Genomic DNA, 26,901 nt, shown 5'->3' with positions numbered 1-26,901 from the left:
AGCCTTGTCAACTGCAAATCACAAGTTGTCTGGCTGCAAAACAGCGTTCTCGGAAGCAACAGCGAAAGCCACCGCTCTGGAGAATCATCTGCACTTCATCGTCTTGTTTGGCCAGCAACAGGGCATGGCGATAGAAGCACTCGCAGGCGTGCTACAACGGGAGGTTGAGCAAGCACAGGCCGACACAGAGCAGTGTAGCTCGCAGCTGAAGATTGCTGAAGACGAACTGGCCAAGTTGCGCCGCAGCAAGGATGTTCTCGGCCCGTGCGAAGCGTCCATAGAGCCAGTACTGCAGAAGAACATTATCCATCGGCAGGCCTATCACGGCGGTGCTTTCGTAGGGAACCATATCCACCGTGCCCTCAAGCCCGCCGTGATCACAGCTATCACTGAGGCCCCAGCAATTGTCATTGGAGATCGGTGCCCAGCTCTGCGGAATGACGCTCAAGTAGTCAGTGAGCGGTACAAGTCCCTGTTCAGCCAGTACGCAGCGTGCAGATCTTCCTTCAGCCATTGCAACAAATGTGGAGAGGAGGAACTGCAGCAATTGGAGCTCTCCATTGCCTCGTTCTTGCAGAAATGTCGGAGCGAGGTGGTGGAGAGAGGCTTAGGTCACATCACTCCAAAGCTGCACCTCCTTGAGGAACACACTGTGCCGCTGATGCGGAGAGTGCACGTCGGGCTTGGTCTACTGTCGGAACAGGGCGCGGAAGGAATTCACGCCGAGTTCAACCTGCTCGAGAAGAGATACGGTTCCATTCCCGGCGAGCTTGAGCGCCTGCATGCTGTTGCAGAACAACACCTCGTATGCACCCTGCCAGACGTTGCAGATCAACGGCCCAAAGTTCGATCGAGGCAGCGGACTGCTCCATCGCAGGCAGATCAACCAGCCAGTCCGCCATAACACTGACTACACGCAAAGCCAGAGAGGTAAGGTCTAACTGTTCACTTCTACTTCCTCCAATAATAATTCTTCTTCTTGATGTTTTCGACAGCAAGACTTCTGTTCTTACTTCCTTGTCGTTTCAAAAAATATTTGGGTTTAGACCGACTTTACCGAAAGAAAGTACTAAATCCGGCGAAATTATATAATTCTATACATTTTGTACTAAGTCGAAAGGATTTCAGTAAATCCGCAGCGATTTCAAACTTTTCGCCGCCATCTTGTTAGATGTCCACTGCGTAACAGCCGTGTGCCATGCACTGCTCTGTGTCATGCACCGGTACACAGTCCGCGGAGCATGCATGCACTTTCAGCATGCTTTTTCCAGCGTGTACGCATCATTTCATGTGCAGTCATGTGCCATGTGTCGGTCAAACATGCAAATCGGCTATAGTGATGCACCGGATATAGTGATACATTTTCGAAAATCAAAGGGGCACGTTATATCCGATATTTACTGTACTTCGTTATGGTCTCGCAGTGGATCTGACTTTGAACCAGAAGTCGTTATTTGCTGACTCCCGCCTGATAATAATTATCACGTTCGAGCCAAGTTTGACATGGCAGATGGCATGTTGATCGCACTATAATCTTGTATAAGCTGAACGAAGTTATGCCTTGTAGCTGATAATACTTTTTCTCATGGAGTGCTGAACACCAATTTGTGGAGATTGTGGACTTGAAGGTAGGTGGCAGACTAGTAATTTAAGGTAAACTTCAATAGGGCATCTAAGTGTGAGGTTTTGTACTGTTACGCAGTTTGAATGCACCGTGCGGTCGAACACACACTAGTCCCTATGGCACCATTATTAAAAGTTGTTTTCCTCCATGTCATCTCTCTCCCTCCTCTCTCTCTCTCTCTCTCTCTCTCTCTCTCTCTCTCTCTCTCTCTCTCTCTCTCTCTCTCTCTCTCTCTCTTTCTCTCTCTCTCTCTCTGCATGTTCCTGTTAGCCGGATCGCTGGCCCAACGGCTTGGTGAAAGTTCTGAAGCTGAAGAGCGGCTACTTCTACTGCTATAACCGTAATCGTGAGTGTGCCCACAAGGACATCCACTGCACCAAGATCTACAGCTACTAGGTGCACGATGTACACATGAGCTGCTTGTGATCAGCCATGCATGACTTCTGCACATTGTCAACTGTGGCCATGAAGTAACAGGTGAGAGTAGTCTTCCGATCCAGCACTCTGCTGGTCCCGTTAAAAAAATGTTCACTTCAAACCTTTTTCAGTACGTCGAGCCTGGCCGTCTCAATTGCAAGCCCCCTCGATGTACGTCAAGACTGGCCGTCTCAATTGCAAGCCCCCTCGGTGTATGCAGGTCGACTGGAGTAGGGATTATGAAACATGTGAAGGGCAGAACTAATGCCAGACGGACGTGTGCTCAGATAGAGAGGCCTAACCTAACATGAATGACCTCATCGGTTACTCCATGTTTCATTGTATACGCTGGTAGCATCATGCCATTCTCGAGTACAGTGCTTTTCTTGTAGCTCTACTGTAGCCAGCATGTGTATGATATTCTCGCTCCTACTTTAGCTATAATGTACTCGAAGTATGTGATATTCTCGCATGCAGTTACTTGCATATAAATCTAGGTCTAATGCAGCTAGCACTTTCAGTATATAACGCTCAGCATATAGCAACGGGCATCGACTTTTAAATTCTTGCACTAACCCCCCACCACCACCAGGGGGACTGCCAACACATCATTATCTGCTAGTTGTTTACTTCCATCTCTACACTTTTGAGTGCTTTGGTGTGAAGGCACTGCTTGTTGATCAAGTCTTGAGACTTTCTACTTTGTATAATGTGCTGGTTTGACAAATCTTCCCATCTACGTCTTTGGCTTTTCATCTATTGTGGTGACAGTACTCATCTGTTTCCCTTGATAACGCTGCACCTTTTTTTCTTTTTGTCACATGTACGCAAACCCTTTCTGTATGCAATTGTCAGCTGATTTCTCTCTCTCTCTCTCTCTCTCTCTCTCTCTCTCTCTCTCTCTCTCTCTCTCTCTCTCTCTCTCTCTCTCTCTCTCTCGCTCTCTCTTGCTCGCTCTCTCTTGCTCGCTCTCGCTCTCTCACTCTCTCTCGCTCTCTGTCTCGCGCACTCTCTCTCTCGCTCTTGCGCACGCACTCTCCCTATCTCGACCGACCGACCGACGTAACATTATTTACAAATTGACCCTACTCCTGGCTGGACCAGTGCAAAGTTACCATTATGCGTACCTGTACGGTACACATCTGCACGCACACACAGAGCCAATTAGTCAGTTCTTCAATTTCTAGGAAGGAAGTAATGTGGCTGCTGACCAATTCAAGCTATGGGGTTTTGTCAATCACTGACAAGAAAGACTTGTACACAGATATAATGAGTATGTACGTGTAGAGAGCTGTTGAGTTTTAGAACTAATATTCTATGTATATAATACATCATATCCAATCCATGGACAGCATTCTATATACATAATATCTATATAATTATAATATGCCTCCAACCCAATGTATAATATGTACATAGACAATAAGCATTTCAGGACAGTGCCTATGTAGAATGATGGCCTGAAAGAACTGGACACCAAAAACATCATGCATATGGGTCCCCAGCAGAACAGGGTATGCATGTGCAAACGAAAAAACTCAGGATCACAAAAACACACACAGTTTGCACCAGTTGTCCATCACATGACCTAGCCGCAGCAGAATATCTACATTGTACACCGCCTTGGCATACATGCATGTAGAAGACGATCAATCACTGGTGTCTACAAATGGTCAGATAGCTGAAGAGTATACACTGAGTTATCAAGGTGGAGTGAAATAAGTGTATCGCCATCCCCCATCAACTGCCATGTAGGGGATGTAGTGGATGGCGACGGCAAGACAGAAGAACACCGGCCTATACACGTACTACAATCAACACACATCACACCATCGACTAATTTATCATCATCATCATCATCTCTATAGAGCACGGGCATGATTATAGTGTTACCCACAGCTGCTACAGGATAACGGTATACATGTACATCAAGAGTCTCAGGCATGTCCACTTTGATCTCGAGCCATGATGGCATTCGCAGACTTTCCTCACTTACATCCAACTTCATGATTGACAAATGCGCATCATTGAGGTCTCCTGTTGGTATCACAAACAGAGTACTGTCTGTGCTGCAGACGCTGACCGGCGGCTTCAGCATGATGAGCGGATCCAATTTTGCCCATACTGCACCATCATGTCTGGTATCTAATGAAATAACTTCTAAGAAATGATTGCGCCAGAAGCATACTATTAGAAGCGCTGACTGGGTTATAAATACATCCACAAAAGATTCTAAATATGTATCCATACTCGTATCTACTGGGATACAATCGCATTGTATTTCTCTAGTACCACAGTTTCCCTGTAGATCTACAACATGGATCTTGGGGATACATGTATACCTAGCACTAACACTTGCAAAGTACATTTTTTCATTATGAATGCAAAAGGTCCTGCATAAACAAAAGTGTGGGTTGTCAATGGCGATTACTCTTGTCCATGCCACCTGAAGACTTTCCTTGAGAGAATGAGTAGACCGGTAGATCATTGGTCCTTCCTCCTCTTCCTCCTGGCACACAATGTAAGCATGCCCGTTGTACATGGTACAACGATAGTAACGTAGCCAGCTATCAGGTCCACTGCCACGAAAAGACCACTGCAGAATATCAAAAACAGAAAGGAATAAAAAAAATGGACGGAGCACATTTTTCAGCACAGCTCTGTTCAAGATATGGCAGGCGTTTTCAGACAGGGTAAGCTACTTGCGAAATACACCACTCCTCACTGCAAGTTGCAACTATACCTAATAGTGAAGAATATAGTGCATTGTGTCTTTTGCCCCAAAGATAAATAGAGAGTGGAGCAGACGAATGCTAGTTAGGAGGAGGAGGAGCTAGGGGGGGGGGTGTTTTGGTTGGTTGGTTTTTATCATTTTGTCTCAGCAGTACATAGGGTGCACAGGGATGGGGAAGAAGAGCTGGAGGAGGAGGAAGTAGAAGAAGAGGTTGGCTATGCAATGACAATGGTTGATGAAAGTAACGGTTTCCACAGTTAGACGTAGGTAGGTCACATTCACATAATTTTATGCTTCTTTCTGTTCGGAAGTTTTCCCTTGTTGAATCATAATGTTGTATCCTGACCATCCACATTTAATTGAACATAAATAAAGATTTGAGTATTACTGAAGTTGCCGTAAACCTCTTCTTACAAAATTTGATTGCATTAACCCTTTCAGTGCCAGGCCAGATGCACGCGGTTGGCCGTGCCATTTTCATCAAAAATCTGATTTTTTCAAATTAGTCGTATCAACTCAAGCCGACTTGTTGACCTGCGCTGGCGTAGCTTGTGCTGCTGTGCCCTGTTCAAGCTCTACATCGACATCTCCGATATCCTCAGGGCCGTCCAAGGCGACCACAGCAGTAGGTACGACATCGACTAAGGCAGACTCGTCCGCGAAATTTGTTCCGTCACGATCGTGGACGGCTATGTCTGCATCCGAGTCATCGCCTTCACTATCGCAGCTCCAGTCATCACTGTCCGAGTCCATGATGGACTGGAGCACCTCTTCAGCCGACATGCGGCGACTCGCCGTGTCTGAGTGACAGCTAGAGAGACCTAAAGTACGTTCTGTCAATCTAATTGTTTCTGAATCGAAATATGTTTTTCGTGCTCGCGCTTTGAATGTATGCTCCCGCGCCCATACTTACTCCAACACGGCGAGTGAAGTCTTATTCAGTAGGGGAAAATCCCTAGTTTCCCCTCGAAGAGCCACAATCGGCGAAACTAGATCGTAGTGCATGGCCAGTGAGATATAGTAGTGCGCACTACGAGGACGAGATATCTCGTCCTTGGCCAATCGCGTGGGGGTCTGTAGGACGAGTTATCTCGTCTGGCGTGGCGAGAATGCCACGGAGTTCAGTCTACACGTTCATGTCATGTTCAGTTGCGATCTGCTTTCTCTTCCTGATTGCCATTGCGGTCATGCTGTCTGTTCTCTGTGATTTGACCTTTATCTCCTGGCATCTTACTGTCTTCATGTGCTCCCCTTGGGGGCACCTTGATGCCTGATGTAATATCGAATTTGTACAGCGGGCCACCATTTAGGTTCCGCTGCGGTCGGTTTCGCTGAGCCAGCCTTGGCACCGTGTAGCCTTTTTGGTTGTTGTGTTCTTGTGCGTGCGGCATGAGGTTTTTAGCTGTACCTTTGTTTGGCTGCGCTGCCTTTTGGTTTCCAGAGAGTTTTTCTTTGCAGATGTAGTTTTTTTAGAACGAAATAGTCGGTTCGTGACATGGCGTTCTACTTCTAATCAACCATAAAGTCTTTTGTGTTGTGAGTGACTCCGTCGAGTGTGAGCTTGGTATACGGCCCATTACGGGGACTGCGTGCGGCAGAAGCCTAGCGAAACACCATCGTCCTTGGCACTGAAGGGGTTCAATTTCTATTTCTCAGATTTTAATGAAATACAACAGCGCACCATACTCCACGTCAAATGTTTCAAGGGGTACATGTCCCTCCCCCCCCCCCCCCCATCCCACACACACACACACCTAACATTACCAGACCTAAATCTGTCCTTGCTTTACCTATGATGTTTGCATCTGGTCTCTTCTTACCTGGGACTTAAGTTGCGGCCGGAGAGACAGCTCATTGTCAGCTCCCTGGATTTCTGCTGCGTGTTCAGAATTGGCAGAGACATGGGTTGAAATGGCCTCTTCAGGATCTGCAAGAAAGGAGACAAAATAAGAAATGAAAAAAAGAATGGCAGGAAAACAAATTCAAGCCTGAGGCATTTCTCTGCACCGTCCCGATGTCGCTACCACTATTCCGTACTGTGATGATAACATCACTTTTTTGAGGTACACAACATTCTGAATTCTCTTGCTCGAAAATGCTGTTTGTGACAGATCCAAGTGTTGGCGTTCCTGCCGAGTGACTTGACACTTGACTGACACACGATAGCCGTCTTAAAGGGGATGGTTGAACAGGCGGTCACGTGCTCCTGCGTACACCAGTCACCTGGTCACCGTGCCTGCAGGGTACAACTTACTAGCCTGTTTGACCTTTTTTGGGTGCAGTCCTGTCACTCGAGTTGAACCTTGGTGTGAAAGTTGTCGCCTGCTGGCGTGGTGACCAGGTGATTTGGGCACCCAGGAGCACGTGACCACTTGTTCAACCATGCTTGATTGGGAAGGAGGAACGCTGCATCGCAGCCTTTTCGGACAAAAACCAGTCAACTCAGCGTCGAAAAGACTACAACATATGGGCCAATCGCGGTCATCCGTGCTTTTATAAGAACGAAATGGCGCTTTTAGTGACATTTTGCATACAAATCCCCATCTAGTAGGGCGCAGTCACCCAGTTTCGGTGGAAGTGCGCGAGTTCGATTGGGATTCAAGTAGGAAGGGAGCGTCTCAGCTTTCTCGGACCAAAACCATTCGACTCAGCACCCCGAAGACTACAACTGGTGAAATTTTAATTTTTGCCTTAACTTCCCCTTTAAGCATACCAGGAGCACGTCGAACCTTCCACTCGGCAAACCTGCAAGAAAGTACCACTCCTTGCTCAACGTGCTGCTCGTGTGCTCCAGACGGCAGCAGCTGTTGGTCAGCCAAGCGTCAGTTATTCGGCAGAAAGCAGCAGCTGCAACATTCGGAGGTGCCACTTTCTTGAAACTACAATGTAAATGAAAAACCAAGATAATTTGACGGTCCTGTGAAATTCCCACCGGAGCGAAATGAGGGAGGCCAGAAAGAACAGCACATGTATTAAGCCTAGCGAACACACACACACACATACACACACACTCACACACGCGCGCACGCACGCAAGCACACACACACATTATGTACACATGTGCATTGTGATCGACCAAGGTTTATCACAGCCATATTGGTGCACTTACGATCAATGTGAGCAGAGGTCGAAGTTGCCTTTCTTGCCGCTACACCTAAGAAGACCGCAAGAGGAAAGGCAAAGCATAATTTTACGACTGCAGGGTCACTTGCTCTCCTTACATCTTAGGTGGCATTCGTAGAAGCATTCTTGCAATGCTATGCGCGATACAACATGGTCTGCTACACCGCAGTGCGATGCATACTCACAAATTACCAATAACAGAAGTAGACGACGCATTGCTGACGTGCCTCAAAACTCAAAGCAAATGCGTACGTTACTGTGGCATTTGTGTAGTCGGGTACAACTTGTACAATTCTGCAAGCAACTCTTGAACATTTTGTACAACTTTGTTGCAAAGGTCAAAATCGTACATCGCATCGCATGTAGCATCGCGAAAGTTGAGCCAAGCAGTGGCAAGCTCAACTTCTGAGATGGGCCAGTTGCGACGGCTGAGTGAGCTGTGCGATCGGTGCGTTTGGGAATTTCCTGGTTTCGCGGCTGTCGCATCGCGCACCGCATCGTAAAAATGCTTCTGTGAATCCCGCATCACAGCGAGTGACGTTGCTGGTGCTAAGGGCCGGGTTCCACTGCGGCTCCGCTGCTCAGCGGGTTTTGGCTGCATGCAGCGGAGCAGCGCGGTTACACTGACACTCGCCATTCGCGGTACCGCCGTCATGCTCCACGTTTTTTGATGACGTCTCACCTGCCTGTGAGCGCGAAATCAAAAAATCCTCGTGTTCTGGCGTGCGCAACGGACTAAAATTTGAATTTTAAAATTTTCGCGTACAAAACAATGCAAAGTACGGGGGAACAGGTCGAGCCCCGACCGCGGCTCGCAGTTTTTGATCAAGAATCGTAGCGAAAGCTCGCAATGAGCCGCGGCCTCGCTGCTCTAGCTCGAGCCACGGTCACTATGGTAATGATGACGTTTCAAGCCGCGGATGACGAGCAGCGGAGCCGCAGTAGAACCCGGCCATTAGATGCAAGAGATTCATATGCATTGTGCATTTTGATGGACCAAGGCTTCATCACAGCCATATTGTTGTACGTACGGTGAACGTGAGCAGGGATAGAAGTTGTCTTTCTTGCCGACACACCTATGAAAGACCGCAACAGGAAAGGCAAAGCATAATTTTACGACTGCAGGGTCACTTGTTTTCCTTACATCTTAGGTGGCATTCGCAGAAACGTTCTTGCAATGCTATGGCCAATAGCATTGCATTTTGTTTTGTGAGTATGCATCGCACTGCGGTGTCGCACATTGGGTAGTATTGCCCATAGCCTTTGGGCAAAACAACGCGATCTGCGACACCGCAGTACGATGCATACTCGCAAATTACCATACACAGAAGTAGACGACGCCTTGCTGACATGCCTCAAAGCTCAATGCAAATGCGTACGTCATTGTGGCATTTGTGTAGTCGGGTACAACTTGCACAAATCTGCAAGCAACTCTTGAACCTTTCGTACAACTTTCTTGCAAAGGTCAAAATCGTACATCACATCGCATGTCACACGGCAGAAGTTGAGCCAAGCAGTGGCAAGCTCTACTTCTGCGATGAGCCAGTTGTGACGGCTGAGTGAGCTGTGCGATCGGTGCGTTTTGGGAATTTCCCAATTTCGCGGATGTCGCACTGCGCATTGCATCGTAAATATGCTTCTGTGAATCCCGGATAACAGCGAGTAACGTTGCTGGTGCTAAGATGCGAGAGATTCATATGTCCCCCTCCTCCCTCCCCCCCCCCCCCCTCCCCACGCACACACATCACCTTTATAGGGGAATACACTCCACAGACTTGCTGAATATTCTACTTGGAGCACAATGGCCTCGGGAGGTTCAGTACAAAGAGAGGCTTTTCTGAAGGACCACAAGTTCATCAATACATGCACCAAACCGTCCTCCGATTATTCCGATGCGGCAATACGCACTATTTCTCTTCATTGTGGTCCCAGTGACATTGCCAAAATGATACGGCGTTTGTGCTTTTATAACACGATGTAAATATTGTCGCTGATGCACACCGGTTCCCAACAGTGACAGAAGGCCCAATAGACACAGTACACGCAACACAACCACAAAACAATGGTATTGAAACTCACCACCAAGAATCTCAGGCAGTGCATTCAAGCATGCTTCGCCTTCATCGAAGATGAGCTTGGTCAGTGCAATCACTGCATGCTCAACATCCGGTTGGTCAGCCACAGCGACAGACAGCTCATCCTGGTCCAAGGATGGAAATCTCCCGGAGAACTCTTCAACCAAGCGCTTCTGGTCATCAGGATTAATACCTGGACAAGAAAGCAAAGAGTTTCGGACCTTTTGCTGCAGAGATAAATTGAAGCATATCAAGGAAGCTGTTTCGTTCTGTCAAAAGAGTCTCCTAGAAAACTTGTGTGCAGACAAACATCATGGACCGAAACATGCCTGCAGCAACCACTTTCCCAGACAACAGCCAGTCGTCTGTTGACTAGTGATGACCTCCCTATCATCATGGAACTAAGGCTTAGGAATTAAATGACTTCCCTATCATTATGGGACTAATGCTTTAATAGGAGTTGACTCGCTATATATATATGGGACTAACGCTTAGGAGTAGACTCGCTGCTATCGGTGCATTCCTAGTATTTTCCTACTGCACTAATCCGTCTAACCTTCGTCACTGCATGCCGTGGGACGCAAATTGAAGACTACTGCTCCGTCCACAGTTGACACTTCGAGAATGTGCAGACCAGCGAGCAGGCTAGATTGATCCTTACAGAACTCCCAAAGCCTTGCATGAGCCTTGGCAGACATCTGTACAAACACCGCCGTGTCTCCGCTCTCGCCGTGTACACTGTCGGCGTGGATACTCTCATCACCAAGGAGATTACGGAGATTACTCACGACACTTTTAACGAAACTCGGGGCCGTGTGATTATATTCACAGCGGATGATGAACTTCACTATAGATGAGCTCTCGTCTGTTTCAGAATAATAACAGTGTGTATGCATGCACAGTGACACATGCACGTTCACGCATGTACACATCCATCAAGTCAGAGACCGAACAAAGAAGAAAATGCGGAAGTTCGACTTAAAGGGGTGATTTCTTTTTCATGCAAGTACTTTGAAGTAAGCTTGGAGCGATAGCAATGGGTAACCCTGAAGAGTAATTAGGATGCGTGGATAACAAATGAAGGATGGGCGCATCCCCTCATCACTGGTTTGTACTGTTAACCATATGGAGGATATTATTCACTCCTACTCTAGCACTAAAATTAAAACTTCGTTAAGAACAAGATGAAGCTTTTGTACATGGACCCTCGATGTGCAGGACAGACAGGACACATACTGAATACTATCTGAAGTGTACGAAGAGTTGACAATACACATTAATTAATGTATGCTCCTATGTATTAGGTAACCTATGCCTGTTTGCTGTTCACATCTGATCACTTGGAAGCACGTTTTTATTGACCGCATAAAATGATGATGCAAAGGGAGAAAAGCACACCGGAAATAAGATGCTGGGTGTGAGAGTGGGAGTGTGTGACCACTTGGTCACGTGGCCAAACATAATAAGCTTGCTTCGGGTTCGCATCCCCCCCCCCCCAAAAAACAGACTCGCTCGGCCGGGGAAAAAACCTTTTTGGGCAAAATTTTGGTTGCTATGATCAATGATCCTGATGCTTACATCATGATATGTGACGGGCAAAAGCATAAACATATAATCATGTACTTCAGTGATGCACATGTATAATAAATCACATGGTATAGATCAATGTCACAGTTCACTGACTTTACTCATAAAGACTGTGTACTCCTTACAACCTGGATGTCCACCTGTACTGGATGTCTAGTACTGGATGTCTAGTACTGGATGTCTAGTACTGGATGTCTAGTACTGGATGTCTAGTGCTGGATATCTAGTACTGGATGTCTAGTACTGGATGTCTAGTACTGGATGTCTAGTACTGGATGTCTCGTACTGGATGTCTAGTACTGGATGTCTAGTACTGGATGTCTAGTACTGGATGTCTAGTACTGGATGTCTAGTACTGGGTGTCTAGTACTGGATGTCTAGTACTGGAAGTCTAGTACTGGGTGTCTAGTACTGGATGTCTAGCACTGGATGTCTAGCACTGGATGTCTAGTACTGGATGTCTAGTACTGGATGTCTAGTACTGGATGTCTAGTGCTGGATGTCTAGTACTGGATGTCTAGTACTGGATGTCTAGTACTGGATGTCTAGTACTGGATGTCTAGTACTGGATGTCTAGTACTGGATGTCTAGTACTGGATGTCTAGTACTGGATGTCTAGCACTGGATGTCTAGCACTGGATGTCTAGCACTGGATGTCTAGCACTGGATGTCTAGCACTGGATGTCTAGCACTGGATGTCTAGCACTGGATGTCTAGCACTGGATGTCTAGCACTGGATGTCTAGTACTGGATGTCTAGTACTGGATGTCTAGTACTGGATGTCTAGTACTGGATGTCTAGTACTGGATGTCTAGTACTGGATGTCTAGTACTGGATGTCTAGTACTGGATGTCTAGTACTGGGTGTCTAGTACTGGGTGTCTAGTACTGGATGTCTAGTACTGGATGTCTAGTACTGGATGTCTAGTACTGGATGTCTAGTACTGGATGTCTAGTACTGGATGTCTAGTACTGGATGTCTAGTACTGGATGTCTAGTACTGGATGTCTAGTACTGGATGTCTAGTACTGGATGTCTAGTACTGGATGTCTAGTACTGGATGTCTAGTACTGGATGTCTAGTACTGGATGTCTGGTACTGGATGTCTGGTACTGGATGTCTGGTACTGGATGTCTGGTACTGGATGTCTGGTTCTGGATGTCTGGTTCTGGATGTCTGGTACTGGATGTCTGGTACTGGATGTCTGGTACTGGATGTCTGGTACTGGATGTCTGGTACTGGATGTCTAGTACTGGATGTCTAGTACTGGATGTCTAGTACTGGATGTCTAGTACTGGATGTCTAGCACTGGATGTCTAGCACTGGATGTCTAGCACTGGATGTCTAGTACTGGATGTCTAGTACTGGATGTCTAGTACTGGATGTCTAGTACTGGATGTCTAGTACTGGATGTCTAGTACTGGATGTCTAGTACTGGATGTCTACAGTCCATTCATAAAAAAATGGGTCCTGGCTCTGGCGAGCTCCCGTATTTGGCGATTTTTCGTGATTTCATCGTACACAGTGCAGTGCTGCGAACTTTGAAATTTGAAAAAGGGTCCAAAAAGGGTGCCTGAACTGGGGTTCGAACCGCAGAATGCACTGTTGCAGGCGGGGTCAAACGGCCTGGATTTTGATGGTTTTTCCCAATTCAGTGCTTTTGGGGCAAAACCTGGCCGAAATCCTATTCTTGCTATGGCTTGCTTTTTGGACAAAAAAACTTCAGAAACATAATTGGAAGAGGATTCCATATGGGATTGCAGAAAAAAATTCTAAAAAAACTCAAAGTTTGACCCATTTATGGCCAAAAGCTAGAAGTTCATTTTTTTCTGAATGGACTGTAGTACCGGATGTCTAGTACCGGATGTCTAGTACCGGATGTCTAGTACCGGATGTCTAGTACTGGATGTCTAGTACTGGATGTCTAGTACTGGATGTCTAGTTCTGGATGTCTAGTACTGGATGTCTAGTACTGGATGTCTAGTACTGGATGTCTAGTACTGGATGTCTAGTACTGGATGTCTAGTACTGGATGTCTAGTACTGGATGTCTAGTACTGGATGTCTAGTACTGGATGTCTAGTACTGGATGTCTAGTACTGGATGTCTAGTACTGGATGTCTAGTACTGGATGTCTAGTACTGGATGTCTAGTACTGGATGTCTAGCACTGGATGTACATGACTGTACATGTAGGCATGTATGCATGATGTAAATGAGCCGTTTTGGCAGCTACTTACAGGCTCCTCGGGCACCTATTGTACACTTATTCAGACCAAAATAAGTTTCAGACTTAGGAGAATATGACCCCGTCGGGCGACCGTAAACAAGGTTTTTGTTTTGGCCGAATATGGAAAATGACCACACCCTCCCACACTCACATCCACACGCAATCACCCTTACACCCACACCCTCCCACACTCACATCTGCACGCAGCCACACTTACACCCACACGCAACCACACTTACACCCACCATTACACCCTTATACCCACCCACCCACCCCCCCACTCACTCACCCACCCACCCTTATCAAACAATCACGCAATCATGCTAGCACACGCATGCTGACCTGTAAACTTCAGTCGTTTGCTGCCACGAATGGCCAGTATGTTCACAGGCACGTTCACTAGCACCTCCAGATAGCCAGTGGTCTCTGTGACGACAGTGTGGTCATCGATGAAGCCAGTATCCTTCAAATACTGCTTGGTCTCTGAAATGCTACGGCTGTCCCTTGCAGATCCAGTGCCCATGCTGATGAAACAAGGGTGCTTACTTAACTCTCTATGTATATCAGCTGGCAATATGTCTGCGACAGACGAGAAAGAGGCGAAATTGGCAGACACACCGAACACAGTGAAAGCCAGTTCAGATCAGTTTTACAAGACAATTGAGAGGGGGAAGTAGAGGTTTGAGCAAACCCATGCCAAAACAAGCCACCAGCGGCACCGAGAATACATTCACGCCCATCCTCAAGCTTCTCTTCGTCAGTGATTGCAGTTTGGTCCATGACGATTGCCATACAACAAGAACACGTGTGGTGTTTTTCAGCCTGGTAGGTCTCTGAAAGATATGCTGGTGTTGTCTTCATTCACCAGTCATGAGTGTCCCCCCCCCCACCACCACCACCACCGCCACCCCCCCCCCCCCCACCACCACCACCTCTTCCACCCCCCCCCCCCCACCCCTCCCGAGAGGTGTACAGAAAGGAGAAGAGAAGGTTGAGGCAAGGGGAATGTCGTGAAAGTGATGGTGGTATGAGTGGCGGTCAGTTTATGTAGCCGGATGTTATCTACTAAATGCTCTCTTTGTTTCATGGAGAGAAGTATGTGGGAGAGACGGAGCAATGTATCAGGGACCGCTTAGAACAGAATTGCAGAGAAGACAGAGTATGCGGCACCCACAAAGCCCTGGGGAGAGCACCATGCATTGCACCAGCTGGTACAGCATCCAGCGGGGTGATGGCAATGGTGTCGGTGAAATAATACCAATCTGCAGACTAGATAATTATCATGGTGATGCACTAGAGACAGGTACAAACTATTGCTTACCAACTTGGCCGTCCGCCCGTGTCACCTGACCCTGGTACTGGCATTCCTGTGCCTCACGATCATCAGTGATGCTAGCGCTAGACGCCAAGCAGTCGATTTCAGTCAATACCGCTCGCCGTTGTTCTGATCAAGACCAAAGCAGAACCGGGACGATAAAAGCTGAAATGAATTTGAAATTTCTAGCGGACAGCATACAGTAATTATGACGTTGGGTAGAAATCACCTTGCCCTCAAGTTCATATGCGAGTCATGGCTTAGTGCACACGATGTACTTGCAATGTACAAGAACAATGAGAGAGTAAAACCATCACTAACGGATGTCTCCAACTGTGGGAAAATGCAATCACTGGGACAATGCACATACTGCTACGTGTAGATTGAATGCATATTTTGTCCTATTTTTCCAAGATAACATTGGCTCCAGGTCCGGGTTCAAACACTACACCAGTAGATAAAAGAGAGGATAAGCTGCACGTTATTTTTGCCGTGATGGGTTATTTGGCCCGCGCGTTGAAAACAACACGAGAGACCTGCAGCTCACGTCAAGGACCCGTTTGACGTAGAATTGCACGTCACATCAAAATTTAACGTGCAGTTTAGCCTCTCTCATAGCCCTGCGCCTACCTTGTCCCATGTTCCGCATGCTCAGCAAGTCTACGTTCACAGGCGAGGTTGGCTGTGGTACGTGGATGGGTTTCTTTCTCTTGTCAAGGACCGTCTGTGACGTGCGCATACGTGCCACATCCTCGGCAGTGTGGACCACCCGTTGACGTTCCGGTGCTGAGAACTCTTTCATCAGGTCTACTACTTTATTGCAGTCTTTTTGGCATTCCGGAGAAACTGAAGACCACACACGCATGCGCCACCAAACATACCGGTAGAAGGACAACAAATTCAGTTGTAAACATGCATGGCTAAGGCCTGCAGCTTCTTCAGCCAGAATGTACAACACCACAAGACACGGCTACGCAGTACAGCCGCTGGTGTTTGGATATCCTGGGAAAGGCCAACTCTCCATGCGTCCTTGGAATCCAAAACCTTCTGAGGTGTGGGCATCTTGTGTCCCACTCGGAGCCTATGCCTATTGTTCCCCACCCCAAAGTATCCCAACCCAATGCGTCCCAACACACCGCCCCCTCACCACCTTCCTCTGCCCAACTTCCCCTACCCAACTTCTTGTAGGTTCCACATTACACAAAATAGTCAGCTGAAGCCAGGGAAGTTTAGTGGCTTGCCCAAGTTGGCATTGAGGCTGGAACACCAGGGTCTTGACTTCTTCTTTTCCAAACATGAACGTTTCTCAGATTGTCACCCAAGTACTAATGGTATCCAACAGTACTTGCTGGACATGTAATACAATTCTGTGAGTGTCTCTCAGTCACCTGACTGATACAATTTCTACTTACCTGCAACATAGGTATCCACTGGCTGCATGTCATCTAGGAACTTTGAAAAGTTTGCTTCAGGTTCGGTGCTACGCACAATACTACAGAAAATGTGGAAAGTCTTAGCTGTACCCCTGCTCAGCATATCTAGGAGAAGCTCATTGTGTGTGGCAGAATCTTTTATCGCCATCAATTCCTTCTTCTGCATATCGGAGATCAAATCTTTGCCCAGGCATTCCGCGCGGATTGTGCTGCAGCTGAGCGTTGCTTGGAGGCGTGGGATCCACTTGCGGAACACTCGACTTGACCAGGGCCCTGTGTTGCCCGCTTGGCTCTGCAAAGTCTACATACACATACACAGCGACACGAGCATGAAATTAAGAACCGACCGGCACACGGGCAGTTCAATTCCGCCTCCGTAGGCAAATAGCCAGCACGCTTCCACTGCAGAAGAAAACTAGCAGCAAATAGCCGGTAGAAAATTGCATGTGTGATTTACGGCAAGCAGTTTGTTAATGCAGAACATCTACACTACACTTTCAGATGTGTAAAACTCTTTTCTCACTGGTGTGATTTGTTTCAATATGCAGTGAAAGTCCAGTGTAAACTATAAAATACCCTTGAAAAAGTGTGGCACGCTGCCTAAAGAGTACTTTGTGCGCAGGGTGCAGAGCTTCTGCGTATGGCAGAGAGAGGATCCAAGTCGAAAAATATTTTGACTCAAAGTTTCATTGGCCAGGTTCTCAGCTTGGAAATTGCTCTGATAATGGGTGACTGGCCCGAAACATCAATAATTTTTCCAACATCACAACAAAGAATTTTTAATGAAGCGCATGCACAGATAGTGAAAAGCAACTGAATAGAGCGGTTGTCAGTTGACAAACCCCCTTTTCTTCAAAAATGCAGTTGCGTGATGTCTACAACTTTCTTAGTCAAAGTTTCATGCCGAAGCAATCATCAGACAAGTTGACAAACAAGTCGTCTGATGATTGCTACGGTAGTAGTGTTCAGCACCTTGCTCAATAGTATAAAAGGGAAGTACGGCGGCCAACATCGAAATCTCACTTCTTGTTCTCTGCTGACTGCCGAGTTGAATGGGGTTTGTTCAAAGGAAGCTCCCTGCGTCCTACATCCCCTTCGTACGAGGAAGCTCCCTTCGTCCTACATCCCCAATCAAATCTGCACACCTCTGCCAAAGCGCAGCGAGTTCCCCTTACAAGAAAGGGGTTTGTGCAAAACATTCACTTGAAGCGCTTTTTTGCCATGGACGACAATCACGGACAAAACGACATGCTAAGAAGCTGTAGTCTTCGGGGTGCCTAATCGAATGATGATGATCTAAGATGGCTGCAGCACGTCACACAACTTTTACTACCAATGGTAGGGAGTTCAATTCAAAACCAAATTCGCGAGTTTCGCCTAAAACTCTTGTTTTTGAAACCGGGAAGATGTGAGAAACAACCTGTGAAATTTTGAACTCAAAATTCCAAGGCAATCTAGAGGTATAGTTGATTGAAGATCGGAAAATGGGGGAGAAAGTAGTCACAGAAGTAGATGCAAGTCCGTATGTAGGCCATGTGGTTTCCGTCCAGCACTGCACTATCTGGTGCGTACATGGCGATACAGGATGTGTGCATGCATGCAGTGTGCACACATGCCGCGCGCGCCTACTTGTAAAAGTCATACGTTTTCACCGTCACTGCTTCTACAGTGTGCGCGCAGTTCACTCGATTTTTCGTCAACCACCAGGAAATCGCCGTGGGCTGGTTTCTGTGATCATTTCTCTTCTATCGCGATAAAGCGCGAGCCTAAATGTTCTAGAATCCTCTTGTTCTAGACTAATTCGAGGCCGTTGAAAACGAAAATCGGGTGTTCCCCGCAGGGCCGAGTACGGATCTGGTCGAAATTAGTACTTCGAAGTGCATCCGCGCGGAGGCATTATTTTTGGAAGCATAGCATGTGTGGCACCATTGGAATGGTAATGACCTCAGCTACCTAAAAATAGCATTGACAGGGCCGAAAAGGCCGTGGGAGAAAATATTTGGGCCTCAAATTGCATCCCGAACTGCTGCCACGAGGCGCCCATTCACTTTGTACAGGAAAGCTGTGACTGCATTTTTCGCTTTTCAGCGACCGGAACTGAACTCCCTACCAATGAACCACAACCTCATGTCACTCTTCAACATAAGACTGGTGATATTCACCACTTACGAATGCAGCAGCGAGTAATTCAACTGCATTATCATGAAGAAACGCTTTGACCGCTTCAAAAGGGCAAAACACACTCATACGTCGGTTATCCGGACCCCGCAGTTACGGGCACTCCGGTCTACCTGGCACCCTTTGGGTGAGTTTAAGTGAAGACACTACTACCCTTTTGTCACTTTTAGTGGAAATAGTGACACCACAATTATACTATATCCATGGTCTTTCCCCATCAAAATGTATGTGATTTGCAGTTACGGACAGTTCAAAGTTACGGGTAGTGTCCGGTCCCGGACCGCCCGGACAAACGAGGTACGAATGTATAAGGCTGAAGCAACTGCCGTCACATGCGCTCGCTATTGTAGCAAGGGTCACAGCAATGACTTGCTGACTTTCCGACCGCACGTGCGCCCAGACAAGTGTTAGGTCTTCATCTCCCAAACATTCCCTGTACATACTTTCCCCAGCTGTCCTGCGTGCCGTAGATCCATGACACCCTTTGTTACATTGACCTGGGTAGCTGCTTGCGCGCCCATATTTGCCATAGCTACCCAGGCAGGCACAGTGGGTGCGTTTCATCACGCACTTGAATCGATCCATGAATGGAATCTCGCCGTTCGATTTCATGTCATGAGCCCTGGAATCGATTCGGAATCCATTCACCCTATTCACATGGGGTGATATGAATAGCCAGGGGCGATTCAAGAATGGATCCATGAATCGATTCATGCGGGTAAGCGAACGCATACACTGGGTTGGTCAAAGACCATGATTGAGATACGAGAGGTACCTGGTTCAAGCCCTGCCTGGGAGCGGGTTTTCCAGCCGTGCTGCTACCCACATGCAGTCAACTGGGAACTTGTGGCCAGGTACAAAGGGTACATGGATGTGGCTAATGAGGTTTCTCAGCACTTGTGCCAGTGGCTGTGAGACTTATCCACTCACCCCCACCGTTAGTAGCTGCATTTGCCGCTAGGGTTTACCGGGTGTTACTGGCCGTTGTGAATCCCCTTTGGGAACAGGCACGATAATTTACTCCTTTATTTTTACCCCGGATCTTTTTCTAGCCCTCCCTCTTCCTCTCTTGCCCTCCCTCTTCCTCTCTAGCCCTCCCTCTTCCTCTCTTGCCCTCCCTCTTCCTCTCTAGCCCTCCCTCTTCCTCTCTTGCCCTCCCTCTTCCTCTCTTGCCCTCCCTCTTCCCCTCTTGCCCTCCCTCTTCCTCTCTTGCCCTCCCTCTTCCTCTCTTGCCCTCCCTCTTCCCCTCCCTCTTCCTCTCTTGCCCTCCCTCTTTCCCTCTTGCCCTCCCTCTTCCCCTCTTGCCCTCCTCTTCCCCTCTTGCCCTCCGTCTTCCTCTCTTGCCCTCCCTCTTCCTCTCTTGCCCTCCCTCTTCCTCTCTTGCCCTCCCTCTTCCTCTCTTGCCCTCCCTCTTCCCCTCTTGCCCTCCCTCTTCCCCTCTTGCCCTCCCTGTTCCCCTCTTGCCCTCCCTCTTCCCCTCTTGCCCTCCCTCTTCCTCTCTTGCCCTCCCTCTTCCTCTCTAGCCCACCCTCTTCCTCTCTAGCCCTCCCTCTTCCTCTCTTGCCCTCCCTCTTCCTCTCTAGCCCTCCCTCTTCCTCTCTTGCCCTCCCTCTTCCTCTCTTGCCCTCCCTCTTCCCCTCTTGCCCTCCCTCTTCCTCTCTTGCCCTCCCTCTTCCTCTCTTGCCCTCCCTCTTCCCCTCCCTCTTCCTCTCTTGCCCTCCCTCTTTCCCTCTTGCCCTCCCTCTTCCCCTCTTGCCCTCCTCTTCCCCTCTTGCCCTCCGTCTTCCTCTCTTGCCCTCCCTCTTCCTCTCTTGCCCTCCCTCTTCCTCTCTTGCCCTCCCTCTTCCTCTCTTGCCCTCCCTCTTCCCCTCTTGCCCTCCCTCTTCCCCTCTTGCCCTCCCTGTTCCCCTCTTGCCCTCCCTCTTCCCCTCTTGCCCTCCCTCTTCCTCTCTTGCCCTCCCTCTTCCTCTCTAGCCCACCCTCTTCCTCTCTTGCCATCCCTCTTCCCCTCTTGCCCTCCCTCTTCCCCTCTTACCCTCCCTCTTCCTCTCTTGCCCTCCCTCTTCCCCTCTTGCCCTCCCTCTTGCCCTCCCTCTTCCCCTCTTGCCCTCCCTCTTCCTCTCTTGCCCTCCCTCTTCCTCTCTTGCCCTCTCTCTTCCTCTCTTGCCCTCCCTCTTCCTCTCTTGCCCTCCCTCTTGCTCTCTTGCCCTCCCTCTTCCTCTCTTGCCCTCCCTTTTCCTCTCTTGCCCTCTTGCCCTCCCTTTTCCTCTCTTGCCCTCCCTCTTCCCCTCTTGCCCTCCCTCTTCCTCTCTTGCCCTCCCTCTTCCCCTCTAGCCCTCCCTCTTCCCCTCTTGCCCTCCCTCTTCCTCTCTTGCCCTAATCATGAAGTCGTTCGTCTCTCTATCTCTCCATTTGTCATCTTCCCTAGTATATGTCAGCCCCACCTACTTCGTCCGTCCCTTGTTGTGAATGCTGAGATATGGACGCCATATTGGAGTGCGTATAACTTGGCCCAAGGGTGACAGTAAGGGACCGCCAAGGCTCGAAGCCCACAGGAGGCAGTGTTACGATGCACCGTGCCGTCTCTCTATGTACTACTAGTCCCTTGATCACATGATACTGCATGGACTGTACACTCATACCTCAGAAGTCACTACTGGCTGCACTCTGTGACCTGTAGTGGGATCCTTAGTTTCCACTGCTCTTGCTGTGTTGTGGGGAGTGACGGGATTTGGGCGAGTTGCTTGGCTGGATGAAGGTGGTGGGTTCCCGGTGAACCGGGCTGGTTGACGTCGAGTTACTCTGTTTGCTGCATCTTCATTGCCTGTGTTAGAGAGGACACAGAGAACAGTAAATAGCCGAATCATTTCACAGCCTCACAAAATGCCTGCCTCCTTGCATGCACACACACACATACATACATACACACACACACACACACACACACACACACACACACACATACACACACACACAGACACACACACATACACACACATACACACACACACACACACACACACACACACACAAACAGTCCGTGACAAGCACCTTTGCAAAACTTCAACGCAGGTTGGTGCCATCAATATGCACTGTACAGATATGTAGTAAAGCAACTCAAGGACATGCAGTATTGTCTGTACATGTACAGGCAGGTGTGTAGCTCCTCTATAGTCAGCATAGTCCGGTCAGTACACCAGAAAATGGTCGTCATACCTACTACATAGTCTTAACAGGCAAAATGGCGGCTATGAGGTTGCCGGTGGTACATGGTCACTACACCACAGATGGTCAAGCTACACCCCCTGTGTACAATTCTGTGAGTGTCTCTCAGTCACCTGACTGATAACATTTCTACTTACCACCAACAAAGGTATCCACTGACTGCATGTCATCTAGGAACTTTGAAAAGTTTGCTTCAGGTTCGGTGCTACGCACAATACTACAGAAGGTGTGGAAAGTCTCAGCTGTACCCCTGCTCAGCATATCTAGCAGTCGGTCATTGTGTTTGGCCCAATCTTTTATCGCCATCAATTCCTTCTTCTGCGCATCGGAGATCAACCGCTTGGCACAGCATTCAACACGAATTGCATCGCAGCTGAGCGCTGCTTGGAGGCGTGGGATCCACTTGCGGAACATCTGGCTTGACCATGGCCATGAGTTGACCGCGGGGTTCTGCAATAACAACATACAGAGTGCATACAGTAGACCTTGGCGGATAATGCTCGAATAATTGGCAGATTCTGCTTGAAAAGCAGTGAAATAGGCAAAACCATACAAAACTTATGGCAGGCACTTCACCTTGCCTTGAATTCTGCTCCGTTTCTTTATCCACATACCAAACATGCATGAAAGCATCCCGAAAAAGTACAAAATTCTGAACACAAAAATTCTGCCAGCAGTACCTGCCAAAGGCTAGCATACCATGAGCTGAGAATCACAGAAGCTGCCAGTAAGTTACGACCAGGGAGTCGTAAAATACCGGTATTTTACAACTCCCTGGCTACGACCAGTACTTAGCAGCATACATGGTGCGATGCAAGTTCTGTTTTTTTGTTTGTTTTTGTTTTTAGCACTGCCAGAGATCTGTGCTGTGTTGATCAAGTGTTCATCGGGGAATGAGACAACCCTCGCTAGCTGCAGATATATTCATATGGGCTTATTGCTTGCGTTTGGCCACTGCCATTTCAGGGGCCTGGTTGGCTGAGGTAGGCCACATTGAAGCGTTACTGTTCACTGAAGATAATCAATAATACAAGATGGCCCTTTACACGTATTGGCACAAGTTTTAACCATCCAATGATAGCATGGAGCGGGTACATGTGTGTGTGTGTGTGTGTGTGTGTGTGTGTGTGTGTGTGTGTGTGTGTGTGCGTGAGTGCCAGTTAGTTCGGTTTTTGGGTACACTTATGCCTGATTGTGTTGGGTCTGTTGCCAACAGGCTCGGCTGCATGATGGTGTATAGTTGTATGTGCCACCTTTGTTGGTTTCAGGGTTCGTATACTTTCTATTTGAAATATACATACCTGTTAACCATGGACTGCTTCTGGCTAGATTAACTCTTGTGTAATCAATGGTGCTAATGACGCTTATATCAGATCCACTCTGATTTAGCCACCCACACTAGTCGCAAGTACAGTAGGTATCGGTTATAGCGTGGGTGTTTGAAAAACGACATTTGATTCTTATTGCCGATATTTCTTACACACGATAAATCACGTGTGACACATCATATGCGCGCACGCTTGGCATGTGGACACGTGACGTAGACTCTTCACATGATACACACGGATCAATCAGACTCGCGGTCGTGCTAGGCGACTGCGGAGCAGCGGATACGAGAGAAGTCGGAAGAAAGAGTCCGACTGGACAGAAAAAGTGATTCTCCAATGCTCCCATGGACATAACTCTCTTTTTGTATTGAGTATGCACAGAGCACAGATGTTATTACAGGCGATACACTTTGCACTAATCTGGCATATTTTGCTATACAAATCCATTCTTAGGGCCGATATATTCCACTATGCGATAATACTGCTTGTAAGAATAAATATACACATAAAATATGTGTTATGATTATGAAAAAATGAGTGTTCATTCTTGTAAGCAGTATATTCTTGTATACGACCACACTATAACCGATACATACTGTATTACCTTCACTGGGGGCAGGTGTAACTGCAGTTGGACCCCGGGACGGATACCCTGATGCCGTCAATCCTTTTTCTACACCTTGTCCTCACGCACTTACTGAGGTGTGGTGAGCCCATAAGTGGGATCATTTTCAAGTCCACCCAGAGTTTTGGGGATTTTAGGGGGTGTCGGCCGTTGGGCGGTTCAATAGCCAATTGAGTCATCTTTCCAAGATTCCCTTTGAGTCTCTCTCCCCTCTCCCGGGGAGACCCACGGGACCTGTTTTGGCAGTGAGCAACAAGTAAGTACAAGTAAGTGCGTGTGTGTGTATGTGTGTGCATGCGTGTGTGTGTGTATGTGTGTGTTTGTATATGTGTGTGTACACATGTGTGTGTGCACATGCATGTGTATGTACTGTGTATGTATGTTTGTGTGTGTGGGGGGGGGGGGGGGGGGGGGTGTGCGCACGCGCGTGTGTGCGAGTGGACGTGTGCATGCAAACATGTGTGTGTGTGTGTGTGTGTGTGTGTGTGTGTGTGTGTGTGTGTGCGTGCGTGTGTGTGTATGTGTGTGTGTGCACGTGCGTGTGATTGCGAGTGTATGTGCGCATGCAAACATGTGTGTATGTGTGTGCACACTGTAAGATGTCTTTGAGACAACATTTTCAGAATTTGGCAAAGCAATGACGTGTGGACAATTCATACCTCTGCTGTAGCCATGACTGCGACAACAACAAAAGTCACGGACGTCAGTCACCATCTGTTGTGCATGTACACATAACAAACCAAAATAGACGTGGCACATCATTAGTGAGTTGACATGGATAACATTCTTCAGAATGTTTTCAGCGGGTGCAGATTCAAAAAGAATTCACGGTTCGCGTGAGACTCGGCCAAAGGCCCGGTTTTCCGTATCCGCAGGAACGCCACTGCCCTCTTGGATCAAGGCGTAGATGCAGTTCCTAAGCGGTGGGAGGTGAGTAGATCAGACTTCCAAGCAGGACTTGAACCTGGTACCCTCTGTTTCTCAATCATGGTCTCAGACCATCCCACTATCCCTGCCTGCAGATTCCAAAGAAACCCGAAAATTTTAAAAGCGTTTCACACTTTTGTTTCAGTGGAGGCAAGGTTCCAAGAGTGTGCACTGAGCATTGACAAGAGTGCATCACCCCCAAGAGTAAGCAGCTCCCGTATACAGTTTTTTCCCAACAGAATTTCAAGTTGACGGCATTGTTTTGATGCAATGCTCCTCTTGCCAGAATGATTTACGGCGTTTGTACAGCTTATCAAACCATCAAACATTTTTCCTTGTGCTATTTTGTACTACATGTAGCTAAAGTCCAGGATATGTTTGATAATCCCCGCACATTGCATCATAATGTGACGTCAACTTGAGGAAGTTGGCTGCTCTCAACGTCGAGAACGCGCGTCCAGAGTACGAGAAGCATGCTGAGCCCTCCGCTCAGCAAATTTACGAGGGAGCACCCCTCCCTTTTCATGGCAACGTGTATCAGGGAGTCCAAACCAGGAGCTGAAAGAAGCACCAAGGCTTAAGCCCTCTGGCCCTCCCGGATGGGTTATTCGACCATGCACGGTGAAATATAAATGCGGAGCTGCTTTTGAGTCGCGGGTCGCATTTCTTTGGCCGCGACTGTGTACATATACTTCGAAGTAACAGTCCATATATTCCACGCACGCCATGTATAGAAATACTCTGACCAGTAGTCAACGTTCCTCTGTATACGGAGTTCTGGTCAGACTTTTAATATCATTCACATGTACTGTCGTGCAGATGGAAATCCGGTCGCACGTCTAGCGGCCCCAGGGCGCTGGTCATGCAGCTGTGGATAAGCGGAACGTGCATTACTAGTATGTGATGCAGCGCAGCGCACTGGTTGCATCGTACGAGGTGAGGGCGCCGGCCCCGTTCAATCGACTGGATTTCCATGTCCACTACAGTACATGCACTATCACACACTGACAAGGTTTCACATGGTAGATCTACAGCTTGTATGGTGTTTTGAGTTTCCGACGCCCTTCCGTGCAAACGACGGTGATTACGTGCCCGAATAAAAGACCAGTGGGTGTAACCATGCTTTATTTATTTATCATTTCGGCAAGTCGGCTACCATACTTCTTTGTTCCTCTTGGAGGCTAGACAAGGGGAAGAAGCCATGTAGGGGAGCGAGCCAGCTTTTCGGCACCGGGAACTACAGCTGGCTCGACTTGACTCCACTGAGTGAAGAGAACCCACACCTATTCACCGCACTTTACTCGCAATGAATCGCAGTACACAAGCAAAATAGTCATTTAGTTGTTGAGACGATCACAGTAGTATGAGCCATGCATACCCGTTACCATGGTTACCGGTGCACTGCGGCCACTTCAGGAAACGAGAATACCCGTTACCGGTGCACTGCGGCCACTTCAGGAAACGAGAACGAACAACAATCCCCAGGAACAGAACAACACTGGCCAACCACTTACCCAGAATCACTGGAACACCATGACAAACGGGGACGATGAACGTCCAGTGGCGTCGAGCGCTCCTGCAGGCTGCAGGCAGGAGTCTCGGTTTGCTTGAATCCTGGACAAGACTTTGAACGTCGTGGGCGGATAGGCTGTACCGGTTCTCGACGTCGTGACGGTATGGAGCAGTCGAATGGAGCCTCCGAGCCACTAGGAAACTTCGATGAAACCCTTTGGCCAACACACAGATTCTTACACAGCCTGCACCCAAACAAACTTTGACACGAAGCAGCAGACGGCTAAACTAACTGTAACACCACCTCGCTGCCTACAACAACTCGTCTACAGGCTGCCTGTACTGGCTGTAACATGAAAAACTGAAGAAACTACAGCTAGCGCTGCAGTGAAATTTCACCACGAAGGTCCAGTGCACGTTTCGCCGAGGTGAGCTACTGCGTAGATCTACCGCAGCATGCAACAGCAGTGCGTGAGGGTGGCCCTGGCCGGGCAGATTCTACGGGTGGGTAGATCTACGACTACGCCTACGCCGCGCTACGGGTCCGTGTCACGTAACTCGTTTTGTGGAT

At 48.1% G+C, this 26,901-nt stretch overlaps 2 protein-coding genes across 3 annotated transcripts in view; one reads left to right on the top strand and one right to left on the bottom strand.

The window, feature by feature from the left end:
- LOC135819672 (uncharacterized) overlaps nucleotides 1-3,224 on the top strand; it is a 72,754-nt gene extending 69,530 nt beyond the window's left edge. For both annotated transcript variants that reach the window (XR_010553951.1, XM_065332924.1), the window contains exon 3: nucleotides 1,895-3,224. Coding sequence is in view for 1 of the 2 variants with exons in the window: in XM_065332924.1 (XP_065188996.1) it covers nucleotides 1,895-2,020 (126 nt within the window). In the remaining variant the exon portion in view is untranslated. The remainder of the gene's footprint in view (nucleotides 1-1,894) is intronic.
- A 34-nt stretch (nucleotides 3,225-3,258) lies between these two features.
- The window catches only part of LOC135819663 (pneumococcal serine-rich repeat protein-like), a 102,938-nt gene continuing 79,295 nt past the window's right edge, over nucleotides 3,259-26,901 (bottom strand). The window contains exons 17-20 of the mRNA XM_065332912.1: nucleotides 8,930-8,974; nucleotides 7,885-7,929; nucleotides 6,596-6,702; nucleotides 3,259-4,637 (exon numbers count right to left, since the gene is read on the bottom strand). Coding sequence (XP_065188984.1) covers nucleotides 3,705-4,637; nucleotides 6,596-6,702; nucleotides 7,885-7,929; nucleotides 8,930-8,974 — 1,130 coding nt within the window. The 3' untranslated portion in view covers nucleotides 3,259-3,704. The remainder of the gene's footprint in view (nucleotides 4,638-6,595; nucleotides 6,703-7,884; nucleotides 7,930-8,929; nucleotides 8,975-26,901) is intronic.

Source organism: Sycon ciliatum, chromosome 6, assembly GCF_964019385.1.
Source record: "Sycon ciliatum chromosome 6, ocSycCili1.1, whole genome shotgun sequence".
NCBI classification, from domain to species: Eukaryota; Metazoa; Porifera; class Calcarea; order Leucosolenida; family Sycettidae; genus Sycon; species Sycon ciliatum.
This window is presented reverse-complemented; position numbering and strand designations above follow the sequence as displayed.